Below are 27177 nucleotides of genomic sequence, written 5' to 3'. Positions count from 1 at the left end.
TTAGTAATATATGACAAGAAGTACACACCATGACCAAATGGGGTTTATTGCAGAGATGCAGGACAGATTCAATATTCAAATCAATCAATATAATCTCTTGTAATAACAAGCTAAAGGAGAAAAATCTCATAAACTCATCAATCAATATAGAACAAGCATTTGACACAATTCAAAACATATTGTGACAAATATTCTTAGGGAATGAAAAAATAGAGAACATTGTGCACTTGATAAATGAAATTATAAAACAGACACAGCTTATGCACACGGAGGTGAAACACTGAAAACTTTCTCCCTAGGGTAGAGACCAAGGCAAGTATGTCCAATCCCACCACTATAATTTAACATAAGACTGAATGTTCCAGAAAGAGCCATAAGGCAAGAAAAATAATGAAAGGCATACTGAATAAGAAGAAAAAGAGACAGTTCTCCCCGTTTTCAGGTGAAAGAATGGTCTACATGAAAAATACAAAGGACACTGCAAATATACTTACAAATATATAAATTCCAAGAGTAATATGTAATTTCAGGAAAATCTTATAATACAAGATCAACATAGAACATTTAGATGTGTATACACTAGCAATAAACATATGAAAACTGAATTAAAATATCACTTAAAACCACTCAACAATGAAATATTTAAGTGCATGTTAAAAAAACACTTGTAGGGGCGCCTGGGTGGCACAGTCGGTTAAGCGTCCGACTTCAGCCAGGTCACGATCTCGCGGTCCCTGAGTTCGAGCCCCACGTCGGGCTCTGGGCTGATGGCTCAGAGCCTGGATCCTGTTTCCGATTCTGTGTCTCCCTCTCTCTCTTCCCCTCCCCTGTTCATGCTCTGTCTCTCTCTGTCCCAAAAATAAATAAACGTTGAAAAAAAAATTAAAAAAAATAAAAAATAAATAAAAAATAAATAAAAAATAAGTAGTTTATACACACACTGTACCTACAAATACCACCTGGTTCACAATGAGTCTACTCTCCATTATCCATTCATTGTTTCTGTGGCCTCAGGAAAAACAAAACAAAAAGGAAACAAAATAATTCAATGTCATGATAACACTCATGTTGCCTGGATATCCACATGTCATAGAACCAGAGTCTGCGCAGCTGCCTTTTTTCTCCTGAAATGAGGAAAATCAGCTTTTCTTTGATTTCATCCCCCTCAGAGGCCCAGGACCATCCCAGCAGTTGGACATTCCTCCACAGCATAGACTTGCCCTTCCAGGGTTCAGAGCAGAGACCTCCCCTTTCCTCACAGCCTTCTGTGCTCAGGAGAAGCCAAGGCTTCCTGGATCCAGGGAGAAGACATGAGGATGTGAGATGCTATTTGAGAATATGGGCTTGTGGGGGAATTGCAGGCTCAGAGCTGGCCTGGATCCTTCACTGGGAAGTTGAGGCTTCAGTTGTGAAGTCAGGAAGAGGGGGGTTAGTCAAAGGGTAAATTTGGGGCCTGAGGCCAGGAATCTCTTTATGGGCCATGAGAGTTTAGGGGATGCTCCACAGTTGCTGGGAAAATGCTAAGCCTGCCCCAGGGAAGTGGATGTAGTAGGTCCATGGATGAGACTCTGCTACAGCTGGCACCAGGGGCCATGGGGACTCCCATGAGGGATGTCCTGAGACCACAGGTACTGACTATGTCTTGCTCTCCTCTTAGACTGCATTGGGACTTTGCCACAATCCAGGGAGTGGGGAGCTGTGGAATGTCTAGAGCAAGAACTCCCTCATATGTGCATGTGTCACTCCCCTGGAGAAGCTGTTGACCCCAGATTCCAGGTCATGTCCTACTACAGGAACAGCAGAAACACTGGGGGTTACAACTGCAATGGTGTCAAGGCTTTCAGTCAGAGCCCTTACATTGTGATCTAGGACAGTGGTAAGGGACCATCCAGTTGCTCAAGCCTGATTGTCCAGATCCATGTGTGTTGACAAAAGCTCTTTAACCACCTCTGGGCTCCAGCCTGAGGAGAGGCTGGTCATTATTGCTATAGAGCTGCATACAACCAATGTCACACAAAACCCCTGTTCAACAGGGACATGTGATAACTTATACCCTCCTCTCTGTCCCGGTCTTATCCATCACTCCCTTGTCCCTTCCTGGGACCAATAACAGTTCAGATTATGGCTTTTAACTTTATATATCCTACCAAAACCAGAGGGCCTCAATATCTGGACTCATGTAAGTTTATAAAGTCAGTGAAAATATCTCCTTTTGGAGGTTGCCCTACTAATGCAAAAATAGTTACTGTGTTTCCAGAAGTAAAATGGCCTCCACATTTGCTGGGTTGGAATGACAGGACTGGTAGTAGTGCAGGATGTGTGAGCTGGGAGAACTGGGTGGCCCTCTGCCCAACCCCCTACATGTCCTCTCGTACCATTTGGGGCTTTATTGAGAATTCCTGAGCTCAGAAAGCTTAAAGATACTCAGTTTCTCCCTTTCTCTTGAGATTGAAACTTTGCTGAGTTCTTGAGTTCCCGGATGTTGGACAATGCCTCCCCAGTGAGCAGATCAGAACAGACCCCTTATCAAGGAAGGTACACAAATGAGTATTACACATGTGACAAGATATCCAACATAATAAGTCACTGGAGTATTAAAAAACAGTGAGGTACCACTACCATTTAGGAAGGCTAAAATTCAATACAATGACAACATTAGATGCTGTCCAAGATGTAGGGCAACAGGAACTCTCATTCACTGATGTGAGGAAATGCAGTGTCCCAGCCACTTTGGAACATGCCTTGGAAGTTTCTTACAAAGCTAAACAAAGTCTTAATGATAATACAGAAAGCACACTCCTAACTATTTTCCTAAACAAGTTACTAGTGTCTACAAAGGATATACATATATGTGTTTATTGTTATTTTATATATGATTGTCAAGACTTGAAAGCAACCAATATGTCCTCCCATAGGTGAATGAGTATATAAACTCTGGTAGGTCCATACCTAGAATATGATTCAGTGATGAAAAGACAGAAGTTATCAAGCCAGAAAAGGAGACAGAGAAAACTTTCATGTATATTTCTAAGAGAAAGAAGCAAACCTGAAGAGGCTAGAACTGTGGGCACTGGTGGATGGGGAAACAAGAGCCCTGGGTTCCAGCTCCAGCCCAGGGTTCACATGCTTCCTGAATTCACCAGAGGGCACTGGTGCTCCCCACTTCCTCAGCTGGGAGCTCCTGTCTCTCTGCCTCTTGCAGGTGCTCCTGTGTCATCCCTGGGGTGAAGTCCCCTCATTCCTACACTCTCTTTGCTCGGCAGGACCTCAGGTGTAAGGTAAAGGAAAGGCTTGCATGGCCTCAGGAAAGGGGAGGATTTGCATGGAGAACCCCATCCAGAGCATCAGGGAGACACATAGGAAGGGCTGGTTGGGTCAGGCCTGGCTGTGGGGCTCAGCAAGCAGAGTCTGGGCAATCTCTACTATGGCCTAGGCTCTACTGCTCATCACTGTCCTCACTTCACAGGTGATTTCCAAATATCTCTGAGGAGCAAAACAGTCTTAGGTTGAGATCCACTGGGTCAAATCACATATTCTCAACTATTAGGCAGTCTATGCTTTGAGTTCTTATGCCAATTATTAGATGGCAGTTAGATGAGATAAAATGGACAGATTTATGTCCCTCGACAAGACCTTGTCTTCTGGTTCAGTAAATTCAGTAAGGTTAGCAAATTTGTTCTCATGTGAGTCCTTGCTGCCTAAAACAAATTACCCTCCAGGAAAAAGTTCTTTGGGATACTTGCTTTTTAAATCCAAATCAGCTTCATGGAGAACCATCCCACAGAAGAAGACATAGAAGGGACAGGAGGCCATTTGGCCTCTTTTTTGGTTACACACACACACACACACACACACACACACACGCACACACACACGCACACACACACAGCTGTCTTCTCTCTCTGAGTGTATAGTGTCTTGGACTCTGCAGTTTCCAGAATTCTCTGTCTTTCTGGAAGTCAAGGTCAACCTGTGCTCACCCAGCTGTCCTTCGTGTCTCCATCTACAGGAGGCACAGTCTCCATCAGTAGGAAACATCAGGGACATTAAGCGTAGGACATCCAGGCAGCCAGGATGAGCCTTGAATATCTGCTTTCCTGGAACTATGATAATGCTCAGGAATCTTAAGGTGAGTCTCTATCTCTGTGGGCATCTCAGCTCCCAACCATCTCGGGGCTCCGTTAAGTACCCGAGACTGATCATGACATTGATTCTCAGACAACAGCCTCAGTGCTGCTCCCACAGAACTCAAGTCCCATGGACATGCAAGACACAACCTGCCTGTGCTTTCAGAGCTGGGCTGTCACTCTCTCAGTCACGGCAGTGACATGTCCAGTCAGGCTGAACCTGTGCTGAAAAATCTTCTGACCCAAACCAGGGCTATAAAATCTGTGACCTCACGGACCTTATATCCACCTCTCCTCCACTCAAATGTGGGACCTTCGACAGAAACTTTTGGTTTCCAGGTGAATTTGGGTAACAGCAATTTATTCATCAGTCATGGGTGGCTGAATGAGCACTTGCTCAATCCTGAACATTCTGAACACAAAGCAACTATAGCTGTGCCCAACCCCGAGACAAGTCTGACTCCAAGTCAGTCTGTCCTGGAAGGACATGCTGTCTGTGTTTGGTAATTCCATCAGTGAGACGGCTCTGAAATTCATAGGAACAGGCCTGTCATGGGATATCACTGGGCAACAAGTGAGGGCTTTCAAATCTGCAGATCCAGATCCCATAGAAAACTCAAGATGAAAGAAAGAAGAAGGGGGAGAGAAAGAGAGGGAAAGAAAGAAGGAAAGAAAGAAAGAAAGAAAGAAAGAAAGAAAGAGAAAGAAATAAAGAAAGAAAGGTCAAGTGATTTTAGGAAAATAAATGTAATTACTGTATTTAATCTAAAGCAGAAGGCATTAGTTTCTTATTTTTTCATCTTTTTATTTAAAAAAAAGTTTTAATGTTTATTTATTTTTGAGAGAGAGAGAGAAAGCACAAAAGGGGGAGGGACAGAGTGAGGGGAGACACAGAATCTGAAGCAGGCTCCAGGTTCTGTGCTGTTAACACAGAGCCCAGTGTGGAGCTCGAACCCACAAACCATGAGATCATGACCTGAGCTGAAATTGGACACTTAACTAACTGAGCCACCCAGGTGCCCCCCTTTTTCATCTTTTTAACCACAATTTCATCAACATTCTCTTTGCAATAGTCATGACTTCTGAAAAGTATACTACCGATCGTACTTTCACTGTCAAAATTGCATTGGGTTTTTATATCAAATTTATTGAGGTGAATTTTTTAATAAAATAACATAAATGTATTTCAAGCACAAGTTTGTTGAGGAGCACAAATGTATGAGCTCTTTAATGGATCCTACAGCAGAGATATAAATCATCACCAGCACCCATTAACTTCCCTCCTGCACTTCTCAGTCAGTCTCCCCCCAGTCCTGGCCTCGGGCACCCACCTATCTGCTGCCCCCCCACTGGGGGGATCTGCTCGCTCTAAGCCATTCTTGTGTTTCTGAAATGAGGATATTATTGTGACTTAATTTTTAATATTTTTTTGCATCATGGTATTATGTATAATTAATGTGCTTATTGGCTATTTACATATCTTCTTTGGGAAATTAATAATCCATATCATTTGGTCATTTTTAATTGTGTTGCTTCTCTCTTTACTGACCTAAATCTTGATATTTTCTAAATATCAGTCTGTCCTCATAGACATTGCAAATGCTTTCTCCCTATCTGTAGCTTAAGTTTTCAAGCCACCAACTTAAGTGAAGCCATGACTTATGGAAAGTTGATACCCAATCCTATCCACCAGGTATTGATCTGAAATTCAGCAGTCTCAGGATATACAAAAAGCAATAAAAATATTCATATTATGGCTCCACTTCCTTGACAGAGTAAGAAAGATGAAAGAGGCTCAAAAAAACTCTCTCTTGAATATAGCCCACCACCACCCATGTTTCTCTTCTCCACCTGTCTCCCTCTGGTGAGGACCAGACCAGAGGCCCAGTGCAGTACCCTCCAGACACAACTCCATGTCTGGCCCCTTCTTTTCCAATCCCCCAGTCTACTGTCCCCAAGTCATACCAGGGTCATTTTTGAGAATTCCTACCTTATGGAGTCGTGCCCACAGGAGACATTATCACAGACACATCCCTCTTCTGTGTCCCTGGAGCTGGGATCAGAGGTAGCCTGGATGACTTAAGGCAACTACGTGACTCTTTTATAGAGACTGAACAAATGTGAGATAGTTTAACAACTCATGCATTGATGAAGAGACCAGTAAAATGAAACTTGACCAAGGAGTAGATCAAAGAACAATGTATTTATAAGCCATTTTGAAAGAACTTTTGAAGTTCTATTTTTGAGGGTGCCTGGGTGGCTCAGTCGGTTGAGCGTCTGACTTTGGCTCAGGTCATGATCTCATGGTTCATGAGTTTGAGCTCTGCATCTGGCTCTGTGCTGACAGCTCAGAGCCTGAAGCCTGCTTTGGATTCTGTGTCCCCCTCTTTCTCTGCCCCTCCCCCGCTCATGCTCTGTCTCTTTCTCTCTCTGAAAAATAAATAAACATAAAAAAAGAAATGAACAAACTATTTTTAGGGTTTGGAGACACATTGCTGAATTTCTATCAAGGGAGGGATCACATTAGAGAAAAAAAAACCCAGCATCTTGCACTGAAGGGGCCATGTGTCCATGGGGACCTGTCACCGCTCCAGACTTGATCCTGTTCTAGGAGGAGTTTATGTAGAGACACCCCCTGAGTCTTGACCCATGAGCAGCCATGGAAGCCGTGGAGTCTGAGTAGAGCATATAGTCTGTCCTGAGGTGAGGAGAGGTGACATAAGAGGACAACTGGCCTGGCCCTAAGGCAAAGGACAGTGGACAGTGCAGGGGGGAGTCAGGAGCAGTCTGCGGTGGGTTCTGGTCACAATGTCACCCAAAGGTGTGTTTGGGCCTGGACTCCAGGAGGCTCTCAGGGACCTTTTCTGAGGGTCAACGGTGATCAGAGCAGTACATGTCACCTGGCACTGCCTATGTCCTCTGCTCAGGGCTCACAGCTGGGACCTCCCCACACCCCTGACATCCTCAGACAGAGGAATCTGACCCAAGCCCAGTGAGAGCTGAGGTCTCATTTGCATGGATGGGCCCTCCTTTTCTCAGAGGATGAAGAGGGGAAAGAAGAGATTAAGGGAGGCTCTGGTCAGTTGTGTGGCCACACAAGGCAGGATTAGTGCTGACCTCCACCATGGCCTGGTTTCCTCTCCTCCTCACCTTCCTGGCTCACTGCACAGGTGACTAGATGTGGAGGCAGGGGAGGGGGCTCTGGGAGGATACATGGGGCTTGTTTCCTCCTCTTATCTCTAGACTCCAGCATCACCCTCTCTGTGTCTCTCCCCCTTGCAGGGTCCTGGGCCCAGTCTGTGCTGACTCAGCCATCCTCAGTGTCTGCGGCCCTGGGCCAGAGGGTCACCATCTCCTGCACTGGAAGCAGCTCCAACATTGGGGGTGGATATTATATGTACTAGTACCAACAGATCTCAGGAATGGCACCCAAACTCATCATCTATTGTGATAACAAGAGACCTTCCAGGGTCCCTGATCGATTCTCTGGCTCCAAGTCTGGCAGCTCAGGCACTCTGACCATCACTGGGCTCCAGGCTGAGGATGAGGCTGATTATTACTGCTCAGCATGGGACAATAGTCTCAGAGCTCACACAGTGCTCCAGGGTGTGGGGAAGTGACACAGAAACCTACTTACTCAATCATACTTACTCAATCGTGAAGAGGGGGAATACACCAGCAACTATCTGCTCAGCTTAGTCTGTGATTCTACCTATTCTTTTGCTGATGGCCTGAGCCCAAGTCCATCTGAGAGCACTGCCTACAAGTGAGACTCCTCCTCTCCCTTCTGTCCTCAGTGTCACTCTGAGCTGCCAATTCCTGGACAAAGAATCTACTTGAAAATAGAAATGTCTTGTCTTTATCAGCTGGGGACAGTTTACTTCTACGGTAATTTGTATTCATTGTCTTCTTCCTGATTTAAATTAAATGAAACAATTTCTTTTGACCTTGAAAATATCATGGGATCTCAGCTCTACCCATGTGCTTGAATAATAAGTCAGTGCTTTTTGCATCTAATATTATCATGTACATGACTATATCCAGTGCTGGCTACTTTTGTCTTATTTTCTGATGTTTTTGAAATATTTTCCAACTTAAAATTAAAAAAAATTAAAAACTTTTGCCCATAGGAAAACCTGTATGTGAATGGGTATAGTAGATTCATTTATAATGACTAAAAACTGAAGGGAACCCAACATCTATCTGCACATGGATGTTTATTCCAGGATTATATATAATCCTCCAAACCTGGTGAAAAGAACAGCTTTAAATCCAAATGACAGCCCTGCCTTAGTTTAAAGCTAAAGTTCTCTTTTCTGCTTATTATGGATCTTTGATAAGAAATACAATTGCTGAGAAGTCTGTTTTGCTTGCTGTTTGCTACGAGCATTGTGAGGCCTTTCCTGAATGTAACCCACTGTGTAGTAGAATGGGTTGTAAACCTTCCTAAATGTAGTCCGATATGTGATGGAATGAGTGATTGTACATAAACTAACCGGCATTTCTCGCTTCTGTAAACCTGCTTGCTTAGCACATTCCTCACCTAGCCTACCCCCTTCCCCCTTCCCCCTTTTTTCTCCCGCCACAAGTAACAGACAAAGCCTTCCCGCCAAAGGACAAAGGACGCCCAATCAGAGAACAACAAATGTCCTTACTTTAAAATCAACTAATCAGGCCCCTCATAATTTGAAACCTCCCCTGTGCTATTTGTCTCTGTCTATAAAAACGCTGTACCAACCCTGATCGTGGCCTCTTGCGTCACCGGCGACGAGTGCGCAGAGGACCAGGTTCGAACCTGCAATAAACGACCCTTGCCGCTTGGCTTTGACTTACGACTCTGGTGGACTTTTGTGGGAGGTTTCGGAACTTTGGGCATTACACTGGAACCAACTAAGATGTCACTAGGGGGCACACTTATAAAACAGGATATTTTTCATACTATGATCATAATTATATCACATTTTAGAAGCAGTAAAATTCTGGAGAGAGGACAAAAATCTGCTGTTTCTGGGGGGCTAAAGGAAGAAAAAGAGTTGAACGTGTGAACAATAATTTTCTTATGGCAGCCCTGACAGACCACATCATTTATTCTTCTGTGATTATTATTATTTTCAAACATAAGTTTAGACAAAGTGAGTCTTCTTTTTTTTTAAAAAATGATGTCATCAGCAGTGATAGTGATATTTTTCCTTAGCGAAATTCATGTTTCCCTGATTCCCTATGAATCTCAGGCCTGTTCACAACTTGCCCTCACCTACCACAGCCGCCTTTTCTAACTGAACTTTCTTGCAGACCAAGTCCATGGGATGCCTCACATTTGAAACTGTGATCCACAGTCCTGGAAGGATAATGGTGTTTGCAGAAGGCAGGACCAGGCTCTGGTGTCAAAGCCTGAATCCTTCCAGGCTGAGTGAACACTTTTATGGTGACCAGGTGGCAGTGTTAGCTTGGGAAGGTCAAGATACTGAGGGATGGGAAGTGTCACCTTAGACCTGTGTGGGACTGAGCCCTGTTCAGAAATCTCAGGTGTGTCATTGAGATATCAATGGCTCCAATCAGAGTGGCTCACACCAGTCAGAGTGGCTAAAATTAACAACTCAGGAAACAACATTTGCTGGTGAGGATGTGGAGAAATAGGAACCCTCTTTCACTGTTGGTGGGAATGCTAACTGGTGCAGCCACTCTGGAAAAGTGTGGAGGTTCCTCAAAAAATTAAAAATAGAACTACTCTATGACCCAGCAATAGCACTACTAGGAATTTATCCAAAGGATACAAGAGTGCTGATTTATAGGGGCACTGTAATGCCTGAAGTTCCAAAACCTCCCACAAAAGACCACCAGAGTCATAAGTCAAAGCCAAGCGGCAAGTGTCGTTTATTGCAGGTTCGAACCTGGACCTCCGCGTACTCGTTGCTGGTGACGCTAAGAGGCCTCGATCAGGGTTGGTACAGCGTTTTTAGGGACAGAGACAAATAGCACAGGGGAGGTTTCAAATTATGAGGGGCCTGATTAGTTGATTTTAAAGTAAGGACATTTGTTCTCTGATTGGGCATCCTTTGTCTGTCCTTTGGCGGGAAGGCTTTGTCCATTACTTGTGGTGGGAGAAAAAGGGGGAAGGGGGAAGGGGAGGAATGTGCTAAGCAAGCAGGTTTACAGAAGCGAGAAATGCCAGTTAGTTCATGTACAATTACTTACTATATTTAAGAAGTTTTACAACTTACTCTATTATAGTGAGTTACATTCAGGAAAGGTTTCACAATGCTCGTAGCAAACAGCAAGCAAAACAGACTTCTCAGCATTTGTATTTTTTTTTTAAATCAAAGATCCATAATAAGCAGAAAAGAGAACTTGGCTTTAAACTAAGGCAGGGCTGTCACTTGGATTTAAAGCTGTTCTTTTGGGGCGCCTGGGTGGCGCAGTCGGTTAAGCGTCCGACTTCAGCCAGGTCACCATCTCGTGGTCCGTGAGTTTGAGCCCCGCGTCAGGCTCTGGGCTGATGGCTCGGAGCCTGGAGCCTGTTTCCGATTCTGTGTCTCCCTCTCTCTCTGCCCCTCCCCCGTTCATGCTCTGTCTCTCTCTGTCCCAAAAAATAAAATAAACGTTGAAAAAAAAAAAACATTAAAAAAAAAAATAAATAAATAAAGCTGTTCTTTTCATTCCCCCTTTCTTGTGCCTAAAGAGCCAATCTTGGATCTTTAGTTTTCTATTTGTAATGTCTCGAGCTGTTGGTACTGAGTTCGTAAGACCATTAATTGTATAGCATTGAACCTGTCTTGGACAAAATTAATAATTTTGTTTATGATGCAGGGGCCTAATGTGAGAGAGAGAAGTAGAATGGCCAGAGGCCCGAGTAAAGCGGAGAGCAGGGTAGTTAACCAAGGGGATGCGTTGAACCAGGATTCAAACCACCCTGCCTCCTGTTCTCTTTCTTTTTTTTCGTTTGGCTAGCCCTTCTCGGATCTTGGCCATAGAATCCCTTACTATTCCTGTGTGGTCAGCATAGAAGCAACACTCTTCTCCTAGTGCTGCACAGAGACCACCTTGCTGTAGGAACAGCAGGTCTAATCCTCTCTTGTTTTGTAAAACTACTTCCGAGAAGGAGGTTAGGGATTTTTCAAGCGAAGTGATGGCAGTCTCAATGCTTTCTATATCTTTGTCAACTGCTTCTCTAAGTATACTAAATCCCTTGTTTTGTATAGTTAAGGCCGAGATCCCTGTCCCTGTTCCAATGGCCCCGAGTCCGAATATGGTGGCCAGAGTTAGAGCCCCTGCAGTAATGAGTGCTCTCTTAGTTACTCTTTTGGGTGCTATCCACAACTGGTCTACATACTCAGTTGTGTGGTATATGATTTTTGGGAACACAATTACCATTACACAGAATTCTGACTGATTGAACATATCCTTATAGAGGCACGGGGTTAATCCCGCATGAGAACAAAGCCACCATGAGTTATTTGATGGAATAATCCAGTTTTCTGAAGTATTGAATATATTTCTGTAACTTATGCATAAGTGGCTATATTTTGTTGGTACTGTTCCTATACATGTCCCATTTCCCGTAAGCACTGGTAGTGTGAGGCTGGGTCTTCCCTGTCCCCAACTGCAAGCGTCTGAGTTGTTTGCAGTGCTATAATTTCCTACTATTGCTACTGACTCGTAAAATGGAGGTTTTATGGAATAGCACAGCCAACAAGCTTCTGTTTCATTGGGTTTAGTATGATTTAAGGCCTTATAAGTGGTATTCATCATTACCCATAAGGGGTCATCTTTGAATGGGATTTGAATTTTTTGGGGTTTTCTTGGAGTAGTCCCGGTTACAGTGACCACTTGAGTGGCCGGAGGATTAGTACCCTTATTTGTGGACCGCGGGGTAGTATTAGGCTTACTTGTGGGCCATACTGACTGGTTTGGCCCTATTAGTGTTGGTGAAGCTTTGGGTTTTATTTTTAATCTTATCTGAATAACAGTTGCAAAGTAAGGTGGTCCCCGATACAGGTAAATTCCCCAATTTAGTCCTGTAATCCATCTTGTTTCCTTTTTTCCGTCCTCTAGGAATTTGATACGGATAAGGTTACAGGCACGGGTTTGCTTGGGACAGGGGCTGGCAAATTTCATGTCAATATAATGGGGTTTTACCTCCCATTTCCAGCTTCCATCATTGGTAGTGACACAACTCCAAGCCTTACAGTAGAGGGATTCGATTCCTCCACAGGTTTTTCTCATGGCTCCTGTTCTGAACCCGGGACATGCATAAAACCCACCAGATCTTATGCGCTTTTTTTCATTTTCTGGGGTTCCGGTCCATGACGGATTAGGACGCTGGCGGCTTCCGGTGGGGGGAAGTACCCCCATGGTTACGGCCACGTCCTCTAGGTTAAAATATAGATCAGGCCACCAGGCATTTAGGGGAGTATCGTCTGCTGTGGTAGTATTATAGACTTCCTGGGTTTCCAAATTAGAAACCTCCCAAGTTAAAGTATAGGGTATATGGGGGTTGCTCGCAATACTTATCAGTCCATAGGAGGTGAGCAGGAGCACGCTAATGAGTGTTCCTTCGATCATTGTGGGTCCGGAGCTGCTGTAACAGTCTTGGTATGGGACACCCAGGCCTTTGGTCTCAGCCGGTTTTCGGGGTCAGGTTTTCGACGCAGAGTCAGTTTTAAAGGATGGGTCTTACTCTGGTCAACCGTCAAGGCGGTGTTGGCTTTCAGCATGAAGTCTTCTCAAACCGCTAAGGGATCAGCTGGTCGGGCGTGGATGTAATGGATCCAGGTAGCAATCCTGTCGACTTTGAGAGCAGTGGGTGTGGTTAGGATCACAATGTAGGGTCCCTTCCACCGTGGTTGGAGGGTCTCTTGCTTGTGTCTCTGCACGTATACCCAATCTCTGGGTCGGTAGTGATGCGGCTCAGGAGGGGGCCCGGTCTCGTAAATGGCTCTCAGTCTGGGCCAAACTTTCTGGTGGGTGCGCTGGAGTTCCCTCAGGGAAATAAGAAGTTTATGATCATCAAATTCAGTTAACACATTAGACTGTAGGTTGGGAATTATAGGAGGGGGTATTCCATACATGATTTCAAAGGGGGTTAATCCCAGTTTGTAGGGGGAATTTCGCACCCTGAACAGAGCGTAGGGGAGTAAGACTACCCAGTTAGCGCCAGTCTCCTTGGTCAATTTGGTTAGGGTCTCTTTTAGGGTTCTATTCATTCTTTCTACCTGTCCTGAGCTTTGGGGTCTATATGCACAATGTAGTTTCCAATCGGCCCCAATAAACTGCACTATCCCTTGTATTACCTTTGAAACGAATGCTGGTCCATTGTCTGATCCTATTAGGGTAGGGAATCTGTACCTGGGCATGATGTCTTCTAACATTTTCTTTGCTACTACCTGCGCAGTCTCATGTTTGGTGGGGAAGGCCTCTGTCCATCCTGAAAAGGTATCTATAAACACTAGTAAATATTTATATACATATTTTCCAGGCTTTACCTTGGTGAAGTCTACTTCCCAATAGGCTCCCGGCCTGGTTCCGTGGGTTCTGGAGCCAGGGTTTTTCCCATGGTTGGTGGCGTTAGTTAGTTGGCAAGCTTTACAGCTAGCAACTATCTGTTCAATTTTTGTCCTGGAGTCTTTAATGGTGATTCTAGCATGTCTTATTAAGTCTTGCATTTTTCTTGTGCCCATATGAGTGGCTCGATGCATCTTGGATAAGACTTTATTTCCCATTTCTTCTGGGAGAATTATGCTACAGTCTGCTGCTCTCCACCAGCCGTTAAGGCACTGAGTTAAAGGTAATTTTTGGATCCAGTTTAGGTCTTCTTTAGTGTAGGTGGGATTTTCTGGTAAACTAGCTGAACTGGGGTCTGGTAGGGTGGTCATTAAAACACAGTCCACCTGTAATGCCGCCTCTCGGGCCACCTGGTCAGCCAAATTATTTCCTCTGGCCACCGGTGTGATCGGTTTTTGGTGGCCTGGGCAATGTATGATGGCTAGTCGTTTAGGCAGCCAAAGTGCCTTTAAAAGAGCCAATATTTCTTCTTTGTTTTTGATAGTTTTCCCCTTTGCAGTTAACAGTCCCCTCTCTCTGTATATAGCTCCATGTATGTGGGCCGTAGCAAAAGCATATCTGCTATCGGTATACACGTTTAGTTTCTTGCCTTTTCCCAAAGTCAGTGCCTTGGTTAAGGCCACAAGTTCAGCCCGTTGGGCAGAGGTGCCTGCTGGCAAAGGCTCTGCCCAGTCTCAGTTTCAGTTGTGACTGCTGCCCCCGCGTACCTTTGACCCTGATGTACAAAGCTGCTGCCGTCAGTGAACCAGGTAACTTCGGTGTCTGGTAGCGGGTGATCCTGTAAATCTTCCCGAACTCCATGAACCTGTGCCAATATCTCAGCACAGTCATGGAGGGGGGTATCCAAGTCCGGGTCTGGTAACAGGGAGGCAGGGTTTAGTGTTCAGGGGGGAGTATAAATGATTCTGAGGGGATTTAATAATAGTCCCTTGTAGTGAACCAGTCGGGCGTTACTTATCCATCGGTCAGGAGGTTGTTTGAGGACTCCCTCGATGGCATGAGGGGTTGTGACATGTAACTCTTGTCCCATAGTTAACTTATCAGCATCCTTTACCATTAGAGCTGTAGCAGCAATCATACGGAGGCAAGGGGGCCAGCCAGCCGCTACTGGGTCTAGTCTTTTTGAAAGATAGGCAATGGGCCTGGGCCATGGGCCAAGGAGTTGCATCAGCACTGCTTTGGCTACCCCTTTATTTTCATCTACGAAGAGATGAAAGGGTTTGGAGACATCGGGGAGCCCTAAGGCTGGTGCCGACAACAGGGCGAGTTTAATTTGCTGGAAAGCCTGCTCAGTTTCCTCTGTCCACTCAAAGGGCGCCTGTTCTCGGGTGACCAGGTAAAGAGGCTTAGCCATCTCGGCGAACCGAGGTATCCACAAGCGGCAGAACCCGGCCGATCCCAGGAATTCTCTTACCTGCTTTCGCGTTGTGGGTCGGGGGATGCGAAGGACAGTTTCCTTCCGTGCATCAGTGAGCCATCGTTGGCCTTCTCTTAACAGATACCCCAAGTAGGTTACCTCGGATCTGCAAATTTGGGCTTTCTTTGCTGAAGCCCGGTACCCCAGGGCACCAAGTGTCTGGAGGAGATTTTTGGTGCCTTGCAAGCAAGCTTCGGCAGTCTCAGCGGCGATTAAAAGATCGTCAACATACTGCAAGAGAGTCACTTCAGGGTTTTGATTCCAGTACTTACCCAGATCTTCGTGAAGTGCCTCATCGAACAAGGTGGGTGAGTTTTTAAATCCTTGGGGGAGCCGGGTCCAGGTGAGTTGCCCATTTATGCCTCTCTCAGGGTCGGACCACTCGAAGGCGAAGAGCTCTTGGCTTTTGGGGGCCAGAGGCAGGCTGAAAAAAGCATCTTTTAAATCAAGGACAGTATACCATTGTCTTTCTGGGCTGAGGGCACTTAGGAGGGTATAGGGGTTGGGTACTGTTGGGTGTATGTCCATGACTCGGCGGTTAACTTCTCTTAGATCTTGTACCGGACGGTAGTCCGCACTGTTAGGTTTTCGTACAGGCAGCAGGGGGGTGTTCCAGGCTGAATGGCAGGGACGCAAGATGCCTAAGTCTAGGAGGCGACGGATATGTGGCGTGATGCCATTTCTGGCCTCCATTGACATCGGGTATTGTCGGACCCGAACTGGATATGCCCCCGGTTTCAGCTCTATGAATAGAGCTGGGCGATATTTAGCCAACCCCATACCCCCAGTTTCAGCCCATGCTTCTGGAAACTGCTGGAGCCAGGGCTCTATGTTTTGACTTTGTGAGGGTGGCTCCTGATGGAGTCGATATTCATCTTCTAATCTTAGAGTAAGTATAGTCATGGGTTGGTTGTGAGGGCCAGTCACTTGGGGGCCTCCTGGCGTAAAATGAATCTGGGCCCCCATTTTAGTGAGCAAGTCTCTTCCTAATAAGGGGCAGGGGCTGTCAGGGATGACTAGGAAGGAATGGGTGACCTTTCCATTTCCTAGGTCCACAGTCCTCTGGGTGGTCCAGGGATATTTTTTTATTACGGTAGCCCCTTGGACCCAGGAAGATTTTTCAGAAATTTTTCCATGGGGTCTGATCAAGACCGAATGTTGTGCCCCTGTGTCGACTAGGAATTGAACTGGGTTCCCCTCCACTTGTAGCGTTATCCTAGGTTCGGGGAGGGGATCTGAACCCCGTTCCCCCTATTCTGCATCTTGAGTGAAGAGGGCGGGTGTGGTTTTTGGCTGCCACGGTTTTTGATCATGACGTGGCTTTTTCTTTTTAGGGCATTCTCAGGCCCAATGGCCTTTTTCTTTGCAATAGGCACACTGGTCCTTATCTAGGGGCTTTTGTTTATCCAGGGGCTTTTGGACAACAGCAGCCAGGACTTTGGTCATTTTCTCGGTAGCTTTAAGTTGCCTGTCCTCTGGAGTTTCTCTATTATTATAGACACGCTGGGCAATGTGGAGTAAGTCCTGAATCTGTTTTCCCTCCAGGTCCTCTAGTTTCTGGAGTTTCTTTTTAATATCAGTGGCTGCCTGATTTACAAAGGCCATTACAACAGCAGCTTGATTTTCGGGGGCCTCGGGGTTCATGGGGGTATACTGTCTGAAGGTTTCCATTAATCTTTCTAAATAAGTGGCAGGCCTCTCTGTCTTACCTTGTATTACTGAATACACTTTTGCCAAATTAGTGGGCTTGCGTGCAGCAGCCCGGAGACCCGCCATTAGAGTCTGGCGATAAATGCGCAGCAGTCCCCTACCTTCTGCCGTGTTGTAGTCCCAGCCATCCTGTGGGGGTCAGGTCAAGGGAAAAGCTGCATTAATGAGATCAAGGTTAGCAGTGGGTTGGCCATCATCTCCAGGCACCAGCTTTCTTGCTTCCAATTGAATTCTTTCTCCTCGGTGGTGAACAGGATTCAGAGGAGTTGCTGACAATCATCCCAGGTGGGTTGGTGGGTGAACATAACGCTGTCCAGGAGAGCTATTAAATCTTTAGGATTATCAGAAAATCGGGCATTCTGGGTTTTCCAGTTATATAGGTCACTGGTGGAGAAGGGCCAGTATTGAAGCTGGGGGTTCCCCGTATCATCGGGAGGCCCTATTTCCCGTAAGGGTAGAGCTACGGTGGAGCCAGGAAGGCGGAGTCCTGGCTCATGTGGGGCCCGCCTACGGGTACGTCCAGCTGGCCCTTGGATTTCGCCCCCATTAGGCATGGGCGCGGGTTGAGCCTCCCTATTTTCTAGTTCTTCCATTGGCTGGGCTACGGGAGGCTCTGCCGGCGCAGGGGGAATGGGGTCGGGAGCAGGGATGGGGGCAGCTTGCGGAATAAGGGGAGGAATCTGGTAAGGGGGAGGGTCGAGAGAAAGTAAATCTTGGCTGTCGGGGAGGACAGGGGATGCAGTTGGAGTTAGTGGCTTGGGTGGGTTGATAGGTTTAGCCGCTAGGATTTGGCATGACCCTGCTGTCAAGAAAGAGGCCATCCAAGGAGGTGGATTTTCCACTAAATCTTGCCATACCAGAATATAGGGAATCTGATCCGGGTGACCTTTTCCTGGTAGGAAAATTCTTGATTTTACTTTAAGGACCACAGGGAGGCAGAAGGTTCCCTCTGTAGGCCAATTGACCCCAAAGGTGGGCCATTCAGAGCGGCAATAGGTGATCAACTTTCTTTTGCGAATGTCTAGGCTTAAGCTGTGTCCTCTAGCTCTTACATCTTTGAAATTGGTGAGGAGGGAGAGAGGGGTGTTCTGCGTTTGGCCCATGTTATGATTCTGAGGAAGAGGAGAAGAGAAGGGGGCGCGGGCAGCACGGATGCGGGGGGGGGGGGGGGTGCCGCTGGCCAGGGGGCGGCACGGAAGGGTCCCTGAAGCGGCTGAAATTAGCGGTGGAGGAGTTCGCGCAGGCGACTTCCGAGGGTGAGACCCCTGGCGGCCTGGCTGGGCCCCGGGCGGAGGGGTAGGAGGGAAAGCCGCAGGGAGCTGAGGAAGGAGGAGAGAGGAACAAAGGATGGAATAATTAATTCTGATCAGCCTAGAAAACACTTAATTCCAATGAAGCATCTGACCCATGAAAGAAAAACAAGAACCAACAAGAATCTTTCGCAGCGGTTCCAACTTTCTGGTGCTGTTTCGGCCAACCCGATAGAAACGGTTACGGCTAGGATGGCGGTTATTACAAGGGCCCAGGGGTGACAATACATTTAGACTGACATAGAAGCACTCGTGTACTCGCCCGTCCTTGTCCCTCGCGGGAACTTAGGTGCCTCTTAGCATGGGCGGGCAGGTATAAACCCCCTGCTTGGATCAAAATAAATTTTGACCGCCTTAAGCCGTATGAGGATCACCGCGGAAATCGGGTTAGAGCCCACTCGAATCCCGTAGTTTATGCTGTGGGATTACACATAGGGTAAGTCAGGCGCGTGGCCCTGACTCCCAACATTCATTCTAGTCAATTTAACACACAGACACACATCATATTAAAATACGGGTAACAATTGGCATGCCTAGATGGTTTTTCTTTTAGACGCCTAGAGATATTTCTTAGCACTCTGGAAGTTTATAGAGAAAATGAAAGTATTTAGTTCGCACGTGCGTTGGGCATAAGCAGCCCACAGAAAAGAATCCTGATGGGCCAAAAAGGCCCCCCTATGGACCAAGAAGTTCCCCTGATGGGCCAAGAAGGCCCCCAGATGGGCCAAGAAGGCCCCCAGATGTCAGTGGATGTCTCCAACTGACCCCGGCCAGGTGCCCTATAGCGCGTCCGCCAGGGTCACACCAGCTTCCAGACAGAACCGGTTCTTCAGAGACACAGATCAGAGAGAAAAGGAAGTACGTTAGAGCCATCTTACTTACCGATCGGAATCAGATACGACCCGTTGACCAGAAGTCTGGTGGGCTCGGGGGAGGTCTCGGTGGAACCTCCAAATGTAATGCCTGAAGTTCCAAAACCTCCCACAAAAGACCACCAGAGTCATAAGTCAAAGCCAAGCGGCAAGTGTCGTTTATTGCAGGTTCGAACCTGGACCTCCGTGTACTCGTTGCCGGTGACGCTAAGAGGCCTCGATCAGGGTTGGTACAGCGTTTTTAGGGACAGAGACAAATAGCACAGGGGAGGTTTCAAATCATGAGGGGCCTGATTAGTTGATTTTAAAGTAAGGACATTTGTTGTTCTCTGATTGGGCGTCCTTTGTCCTTTGGCGGGAAGGCTTTGTCCGTTACTTGTGGTGGGAGAAAAAGGGGGAAGGGGGAAGGGGAGGAATGTGTTAAGCAAGCAGGTTTACAGAAGCGAGAAATGCCGGTTAGTTCATGTACAATTACTTACTATATTTAAGAAGTTTTACAACTTACTCTATTATAGCGAGTTACATTCAGGAAAGGTTTCACAATGCTCGTAGCAAACAGCAAGCAAAACAGACTTCTCAGCATTTGTATTTTTTTTTTTTATCAAAGATCCATAATAAGCAGAAAAGAAAACTTGGCTTTAAACTAAGGCAGGGCTGTCATTTGGATTTAAAGCTGTTCTTTTCAGCACATGTACCCCAATGTTTATAGCAGCACTTGCAACAATAGTCAAATTATGGAAAGAGCCTAAATGTCCATCAACTGATGAATGGATAAAGATGTGGTTTATATATACAATGGAATACTACTTGGCAATGAGAAAGAATGAAATCTGGCTACTTGCAGCAATGTGGATGGAACTGGAGGGTATTATGCTAAGTGAAATAAGTCAGTCCTTCTCCTCTCACTCCAGAGACAAGGATGGGGACTGGTCTTAGGAAGACCCATGTGTGCTGAATGAGAGTTGAAGGATTCTGCCATGGAAGATGAGAGCTGAGACAGGTCCTGGGACAGGCTCCAGGATAATGGACTCAGTGTCTGCGTTTCATGGCAGGACAGTAGAGGTGCAGGAGTCCTATGGGGAAACCTGAGAAATCAAATTGGGGCATGAGGACTTTTGAAGACATGCACTTAAGCTACACCAACAGACTGTGACGCAGGGACCTGGGGAGGCCCTGTGTGTCCCAAGGGATGAAGTTACTGCCCGTGAGAGGAAACACAATCTGTGAAACCCATGAGAACTGTTCTCTCAGTCTGCAATTCCATCCTGGTTAAATACCAACCTTGCAGGGAGCAGATGTGCACATAGGGGCAAGCCCTGCTCTGCACTGCGCTGAAGGGACAGAGGCCTGGGAGCCCAGCCTTGATTTTGGGCCTGAAGAACTTAGAGCTTGTGTTTCCACCATGGCCTGGGTCCTCCTCACCCTTCTCCATGCTATCACATGTCATGTGAAAGGAGTGGTCACTGTCTCCTCAGGGACCAATACTTCCCAGTCCCTACCTCTGTCCCATCTCCTCAAACAGCTTATCACCTGTCTCCCAACTTAAGTCCTAATAAAAGTTCCTAATAAGAATTTAAAATGAGAAAATCATGGACAGGAACAGGAGGAACTCTGCATGGCCAGGTGCTGTGGAATGTCATAAAGAATTTGTAATCACAGATTGACCCAGGAGCTGGACCCAAGCCCTTTGAGTCTCCTCACCCCTTCCCTTGTCTGTGGAATGTGGGTACGTGCCTTTGCTGCTCCCAGAGTCTGTTTCAAGGATGTAGCTTTGAGATAGTAATGTGGTGTTGATGTGATGTATACCTTCCTGAGCCCAGTAAAGCCCTCTTCATAAACTTAAGATGTAGTGGGAGGATGTGAGAATCCATTTGTCATGCTGCCACCCAAGGCAAGCCATGTATGGTAAGTCCCCTTTGCTTATTAAAACTTCCACCTACTATTCTAGAGTGTCCTGACTCTTGCTTTGGACTTTTCCTGCTCTCTGAGAACAGGGACTAGTTTCATATCAAACCTGGGAAGCTCCTGCGAGGGTGGCGTCTGAACTTGGGCACTTGGAATGGGGCAGGAAGGTGTGAAGACCAAGGGCAGGCTGTGGACAGAACATGGGGAAGTTAAGGGTTGGTGTCCTATGGGAGGTGAGGGGCCCTCAGCAGCCAGCAGTGGGGTCCAGATTCCCAGGGTGTTCACTGGTTGCATGTCATCACCTGCATGGAGACATTTCTCTGTGACTGACTTCACTGTGTGTCCAACACTTGAATTTTGTTGTGTGTGTGTGCACACATGTGGGTGTGTGTTACTGTATCTACAAAGCTCAAAACAGCCTGGCACCAAAGAAAACTTCAAAACTGGTTTGCTGAATGAATGTGTGAATTCACCTTAATAAGAATTCCACGAAGAGGAGTAGATCTGAGGCAAAGGTAATTTCTGCATGTGGACCTTTTTATGATTGGAGAGGAGATGTGGACTAGGCACTTGATATTTGGATAGAGGACAAAAGAAAATCATAAACTTCATCCTTTGGGAAGGTGATGGTACCATGGACTGGATTCCATGGGTTCATGCAGGAAAGAAGAAAAGGACATGATTTGTGAGGAATTAGTTTAGGAATTCCCTGAGTTTGCACTGATGGATTAACAAGGCATAAAGAAATAGAAAGCCACAGGACGAACACATCCAAGATTAGGTAAATAGGGCAAAGGCCCCCAGTGTAGGACAAAGATATAGGAATAGGAAATCTCAGGATGAAAGAATCCAAACATTAAGTAAACAAGACTAAGTATTCAGGGTGGAAACACCCTCCAATTTAGTACAATAGCAGAAAGGGGCTTTCACAGGAAGGAAGGACAAAAACAGGAAAACAGGACTTTAGCAGCAGAGCAAAGTTGCCCAGAGCAGAACTGATTAGCAAATGGAAATTGCCTTGTTGACCCTGAGGTAGCATGCTCTGTCTTTCTTGTCCCCTAGGCAAGTTTAGGTAAGCACAGGTAACTCCTCATGCCTGCCATCTGCCTGGTGCCAGGACTTGTTTTGTATTGACCCAAACGCAGAACACCACTTATTTTTGAAACCCCCTTTCCCTCACACCCATGAGCTAATGTTTACAGTTTCATTGTCTGTTTGTGCACGTCCATCACACTTGTAAGCCTTATGATCTTAATAAAAATGGAGCAAGGACCCTTTCTCAGGACTCTGGTCTCCTCCCTGACATTAGCTTCTCTTGCATTTCAATCCTGTGTCTGCTCTCTTGTTGGACAAGAGAGAACTCCAGGCCCAGAGTCTATGACAATGATTAGCCTCCAGCTATGGAGTGAAAAAACAGGGAACATCTGGATCATGGAGAACCTTCTGAGCACAGAAATGAAGATCCATGAGCAAATAAACTGCAGCGTATAGGTCAGCCGTATGAATATCTGCTAGTGTTTCAGTTAACTAAGTACCAGTAAGATTGTCATTTGTCTACAGAATGTTGAATTAAGTAAAACTTATCATATGATCAAGAAATTCTAATATTTACCTCCTCAACTAAAATTCCTTGAAAAGATCCCATACTGGCAAATCTATTGAAGAATTACGGTGCGTGAATTCACTGTTGACACATGAGTATGTTCTTCACATGGAGAAGTGGAAGAAAGAAGCCAGAAAATAAATGTCTGAGATTTTATTCCCTCCATGCACTTATTTTTTTTCATAGTATAACATGCTGTGAACACGGCAACTGCAAAATGACATACATGACGATGAGGTCTTTGGGGTGATAGTGGGTTTCGTGGCATCCGGAGCTGACAACCATGAAATGAAAGGGCGGGCCTACGCCAGCCGACTCCATCTTGTTCTGTGTCCTTCACCTTGACCACACCTCCTCCCCTTGAGTAAACCCTCCCTCACCTGCCGGACCCTTCCCCGGGACCCCTCCCCAGCCAATCGGCTGAGGCCATAGCCATTACCTCACCAACTGCCCCCAGGCCCCAATAAAACCTTTGTCCTTTTGAAACTCGCTCTCTTTCCCTGGTATCTCACCGCTGGGTTGGTGCAGGTAGGGGATTGAGCTCGAGCTAGCTCGAATAAAGGCTCTTTGCTTTTGCATCGGACTCGGCTCCCTAGTGGTCTTTGGGGATCACGAATTCTGGGCATAACAGAAAGAATTCTTGAAGACATCTTTGGTGCAAAAGACATCTTTTATTGAAGCACAGGGACAGGACCCGTAGGCAGAAAGAGCTGCCTGGGAACCATGAGGAGAGATTGGTTATATATTGTGGGGTTGGGGTGTGGTAGGGTCTCCTCCCTAAGGAAAGGAAAAAAAAAAAAACCTTCAAAGCAACCTGGCTATCCCCTTACATGACAACATCCCTCATGACCTTATAACATGAGACCACTTAATCAGACCGCATGTTTGTGTGTTACCATATATGGGAGACAAAGAAGTAAAAAATAAGTAAAGAAACTACGCCATGTGGCCATGTGGCGGTCGGGGCTCAGTTCTTTGGGTACAAACCCAACTGAGTGGTGCCGGCAGGAATAAAGCTGCTTCCTGGAAAGAAAAGCCTCGTAAGACTCTCTGTGCGAGAATCCTGCCACAGGGGAGGTCAAGTCCAAGGGAAGTTTTTAGTGAGATTTTCATATGCTAAAGAAGACTCACAGGATACTAGAGGCCTAGCTATTGTAGGGCTAAGGTTGTCTTCCCTCTAGCAAAGCATTAGTTCCTGCAGAAACTTTTTACTCTGCCGGCCTCAAGTATTTGTCTATGGGCTGCAGGTTATAAGGAAATTTAGTTCTATCTGCCATTTCCTTCTGCCTTTGTTTCCCACATTACTATGAAGGAGTGATAGAGACTTAGATCTTGCAGGACTATGAGCTCTTATCAGTTAACCTTTGGCTTTTCCCCTTTCCTTTGTTCTTGGGCATCAAGGAGTGCCTGAGGAATATCACACATATCCCACCTGGGGTGGGGGAAGGTGTTGGGGGGAGGTGTTTACAGCCTATCAGCTTGCCTTATGCTCCCTCATCACATGATGCTTCTGTCAACAATACCAATTAGTGCAACTATTTATTTTGCACTGAAATGGAGGACTGAAACACAATGCAATTTATGTGACAGTGGGTAAAAACTCTTATTTTAATACATAATACATGGGAAACTAACAATGAATGTATAACCTAAATCACATACCGATGAAGTGATACAATGTTTGCACTATTTTCTCTGGAGTGAAAACACCTTAAGTTGACATGGATGAAAATTCTTGGACCTCCCAAAGATGGGAGTTCCTCCCGGGAGTGAGACACTAAAATAATCGGATACAGTGTACTGAAATCAACATATCTAGAATCAGACCACAGATGTATGAATAGACAGGAACTTGATTAGTTACAGAAACCAGGTTGGGCTCTCAGGATTTAAGGCCTTGGTGAGGTGTGTACTCTGCAACCAGCAGGGGGCACTGTGGTATGGCCCTGTGGTCCCCAGTCAACTGCTTACTGAGGATGATTCACTCACAGGAGCCCAGGCCTGTGTGTTGGGCACTCTGCTCCCATAGCTGTGTCCTCCCTGTCCTGACAGACTCTCCTGGGCAGGGACCCGTGTGTTGTCTCAGCAGGTGCTTCCTCCCAGAGCTCTGCCCAGTAGTGAAGCCAACCCCATCTCCCTCAGTGTGTGACGTGGGCTGAGCTTTAGCACAAGGGCTCAGGGAGGGGCTGGGCAGTCACCGGATGGAACTTATTTGCATGCACAGCCCCTTCTGTGGCAGAAAGTGGAGGAGAAAAGGAGGCCTGGGGCAGCTCAACCCACTGTGGAGACCATAGGCTGGGTGTCCATGGCCTGGACTCCAGTCCTCCTCTTGCTCCTCTGTCAGGGCACAGGTGGAGACAGGCTTTGGGGACACAGGGAAGCCTTCTAGCTTGTGTGAGCAGTCCACAAGTTGTGTGGAAATTTCCACTGTTTCTCACACCATCACCCATGAGTGTCTGTGTCTGCAGGTTCCCTGACCCAGCTTGTAATGACTCAGCCACCCTCCATGTCTGCAAACCTGGGATCATCAGCCAGACTCATGTGCACCCTGAGCAGTGGCTTCAGTGTTGGCAGCTATTCTATAACTTGGTTCCAGCAGAAGCCAGGGAGCCCTCCCTGGTATCTCCTGTAGTTCTTCTCAGACTCAAATAAATACCAGGGCTCTGGGGTCCCCAGCCAATTCACTGGATCCAAAGATGCCTCGGCCAATGCAGGAATTCTGCTCATCTCTGGGCTGCAGCCTGAGGACGAGACTATTACTGTGCTGCAGCTCGTGACAGTGGGAGCAGCTACCGTTACTCACAGTGTCTCAGACAATGAGGAAGTGAGACAAAAACTCTTGATCCCACAGACCTTGTCTTCGAGCCTCAAAGCTTACACTGGCTTCAGGCCAGTGGGGAAATGACACACAAGTCTGAGCTTCCTCCATTCTCACCCAGCACTATGGAGACCTCACAGAGCACCATGTCACTGGGAGCATGAAGAGACAAGGTCTGGAAGAGACAAGGACTGTCCACCTGACAGTCACATGGACTATCCACAATAATAAGAAATGGTAACGTAAGGAAAAATTGCTGGACCTGCAGAATTAACAAGTGTACATGGGTACACATGAGCAGTATCCCCATCTGTGTGTCCCCGTGGCACCCCTTACTGCTCTTCCATGTACCACGTGCAATGTGTGACTGCAGAAGATATGGCTGGAGCTCTAGGGATAGTTGACAGAGATTATGTTTTGAAATAAGTCATAGTTTTCCACTGAGAGAAGATCTCATGTATGAGAATGTCACTGCTCCAATAATGGACCTAGAATGGCCCTTTCTCAATCTCTTGGGTTATAACATGAGTATAACTACTGTCAGAAAGATCACTGTGTTTGGTGTGCTGAGAGGTATCATAGTGGCTGGAGTATGTGTGCACTGTGGCCAGCTGAGGAACAAAGTACATGTTATGCCCAGAATTCGTGATCCCCAAAGACCACTAGGGAGCCGAGTCCGATGCAAAAGCAAAAGAGACTTTATTCGAGCTAGCTCGAGCTCAATCTCCTACCTGCACCAACCCAGCGGTGAGATACCGGGGAGAGAAAGCGAGTTTCAAAAGGACAAAGGTTTTATTGGGGCCTAGGGGCAGTTGGTGAGGTAATGGCTATGGCCTCAGCCGATTGGCTGGGGAAGGGTCCGAGTCCTGTTAGGCAGGTGGGGGGGGGGGTTACTCAGGGGAGGAGGTGTGGTCAAGGTGAAGGACACAGAACAAGATGGAGTCCGCCGGCGTAGGCCCGCCCTTTCATACACAGGGGCCTGCAGAGCTGTAGGGTGCTAGGCAGACAGCTAATAAATCACTGAGCTGCCTGGAGGGGTGTTGAGCAAACTGTGTCCTCACTGTTGTAAGACTTGCCCTCACCTGGGATCCCCCATTGCCCTGTGAGCTCCGGGGTTGGGCTCCCTTACTATATTGTTTCAAACGTGGGCTGTCTAGTCCCTTTTCTCTCAGGGGTCTTGTAGTACTGGAGTTGACAGACAAGGCAGAATGCATTTCCAAGGAGAAAGTGGGATCTTAGGAAAGTCTACCCAGAGAATAAGAGCTTGTAGGCAGAATCCCCACAATGGAACCTCAGGAGACTGAGCTCTGTGGAGTCTCCATAATGTCCTGGAATTTCTCCTTCAGTCTGTTATGTAGTGATTCTTTGCCAGATTTTGGGAGAAGGAGATCCTGAGTCTCCTCAATGCATCAAGAAACAGATGCAGTGGCACAAGACTCACAACCCATGTCTCAGTGTACTAGTTACACCGACAAAGGTCCACAATTTTTTCCCTGGAAGTCTCAGAAATGTGAGACAGAAGCCCCATAAATGTGATGATTGACATCACTTAGATGCAGCCTGAGTGGGAGATAGATGATCACTTTGGATCTGGGGGCCCCTCTTCACACCTTCCATAGTACTCTTCACCCCAGGGCAAGTGGGCCAAGACCTCTTCTCTGCTGCCCTTGTTCCACTTGTCATGCCTCTGTCACTAAGTGTCACCAGTACTAGGCACATTTAATGATTAATCACTCATTGGGGAGATCTCTGCATTAACTTCCTCCCTGACTGACCTATCTGAGGCTACAATATCCATTTGGATCTTAAGTATGACCACTTGTTGTTTCCCCTTAAAGATAACTCGTGACCATT

General features: G+C 46.5%; 1 protein-coding gene across 1 annotated transcript; it reads right to left on the bottom strand.

Annotated features, from left to right (window-relative positions):
- Positions 1-12346: 12346 nt before the first annotated feature.
- LOC125149392 (uncharacterized) lies at positions 12347-20429 on the bottom strand. Its single transcript, XM_047828290.1, is given in 6 exon segments — positions 12347-13872; positions 13978-14361; positions 14364-16340; positions 17327-17473; positions 19008-19103; positions 20279-20429. Coding segments are annotated over 6 exon segments (3777 nt in total). The 3' UTR covers positions 12347-12850.
- Between the last annotated feature and the right edge of the window lie 6748 nt (positions 20430-27177).

This window comes from Prionailurus viverrinus, chromosome D3 (genome assembly GCF_022837055.1).
Source record: "Prionailurus viverrinus isolate Anna chromosome D3, UM_Priviv_1.0, whole genome shotgun sequence".
NCBI classification, from domain to species: domain Eukaryota; kingdom Metazoa; phylum Chordata; class Mammalia; order Carnivora; family Felidae; genus Prionailurus; species Prionailurus viverrinus.
The sequence above is the reverse complement of the archived record's forward strand: the minus strand, read 5'-3'. Positions and strand labels throughout refer to the sequence as shown.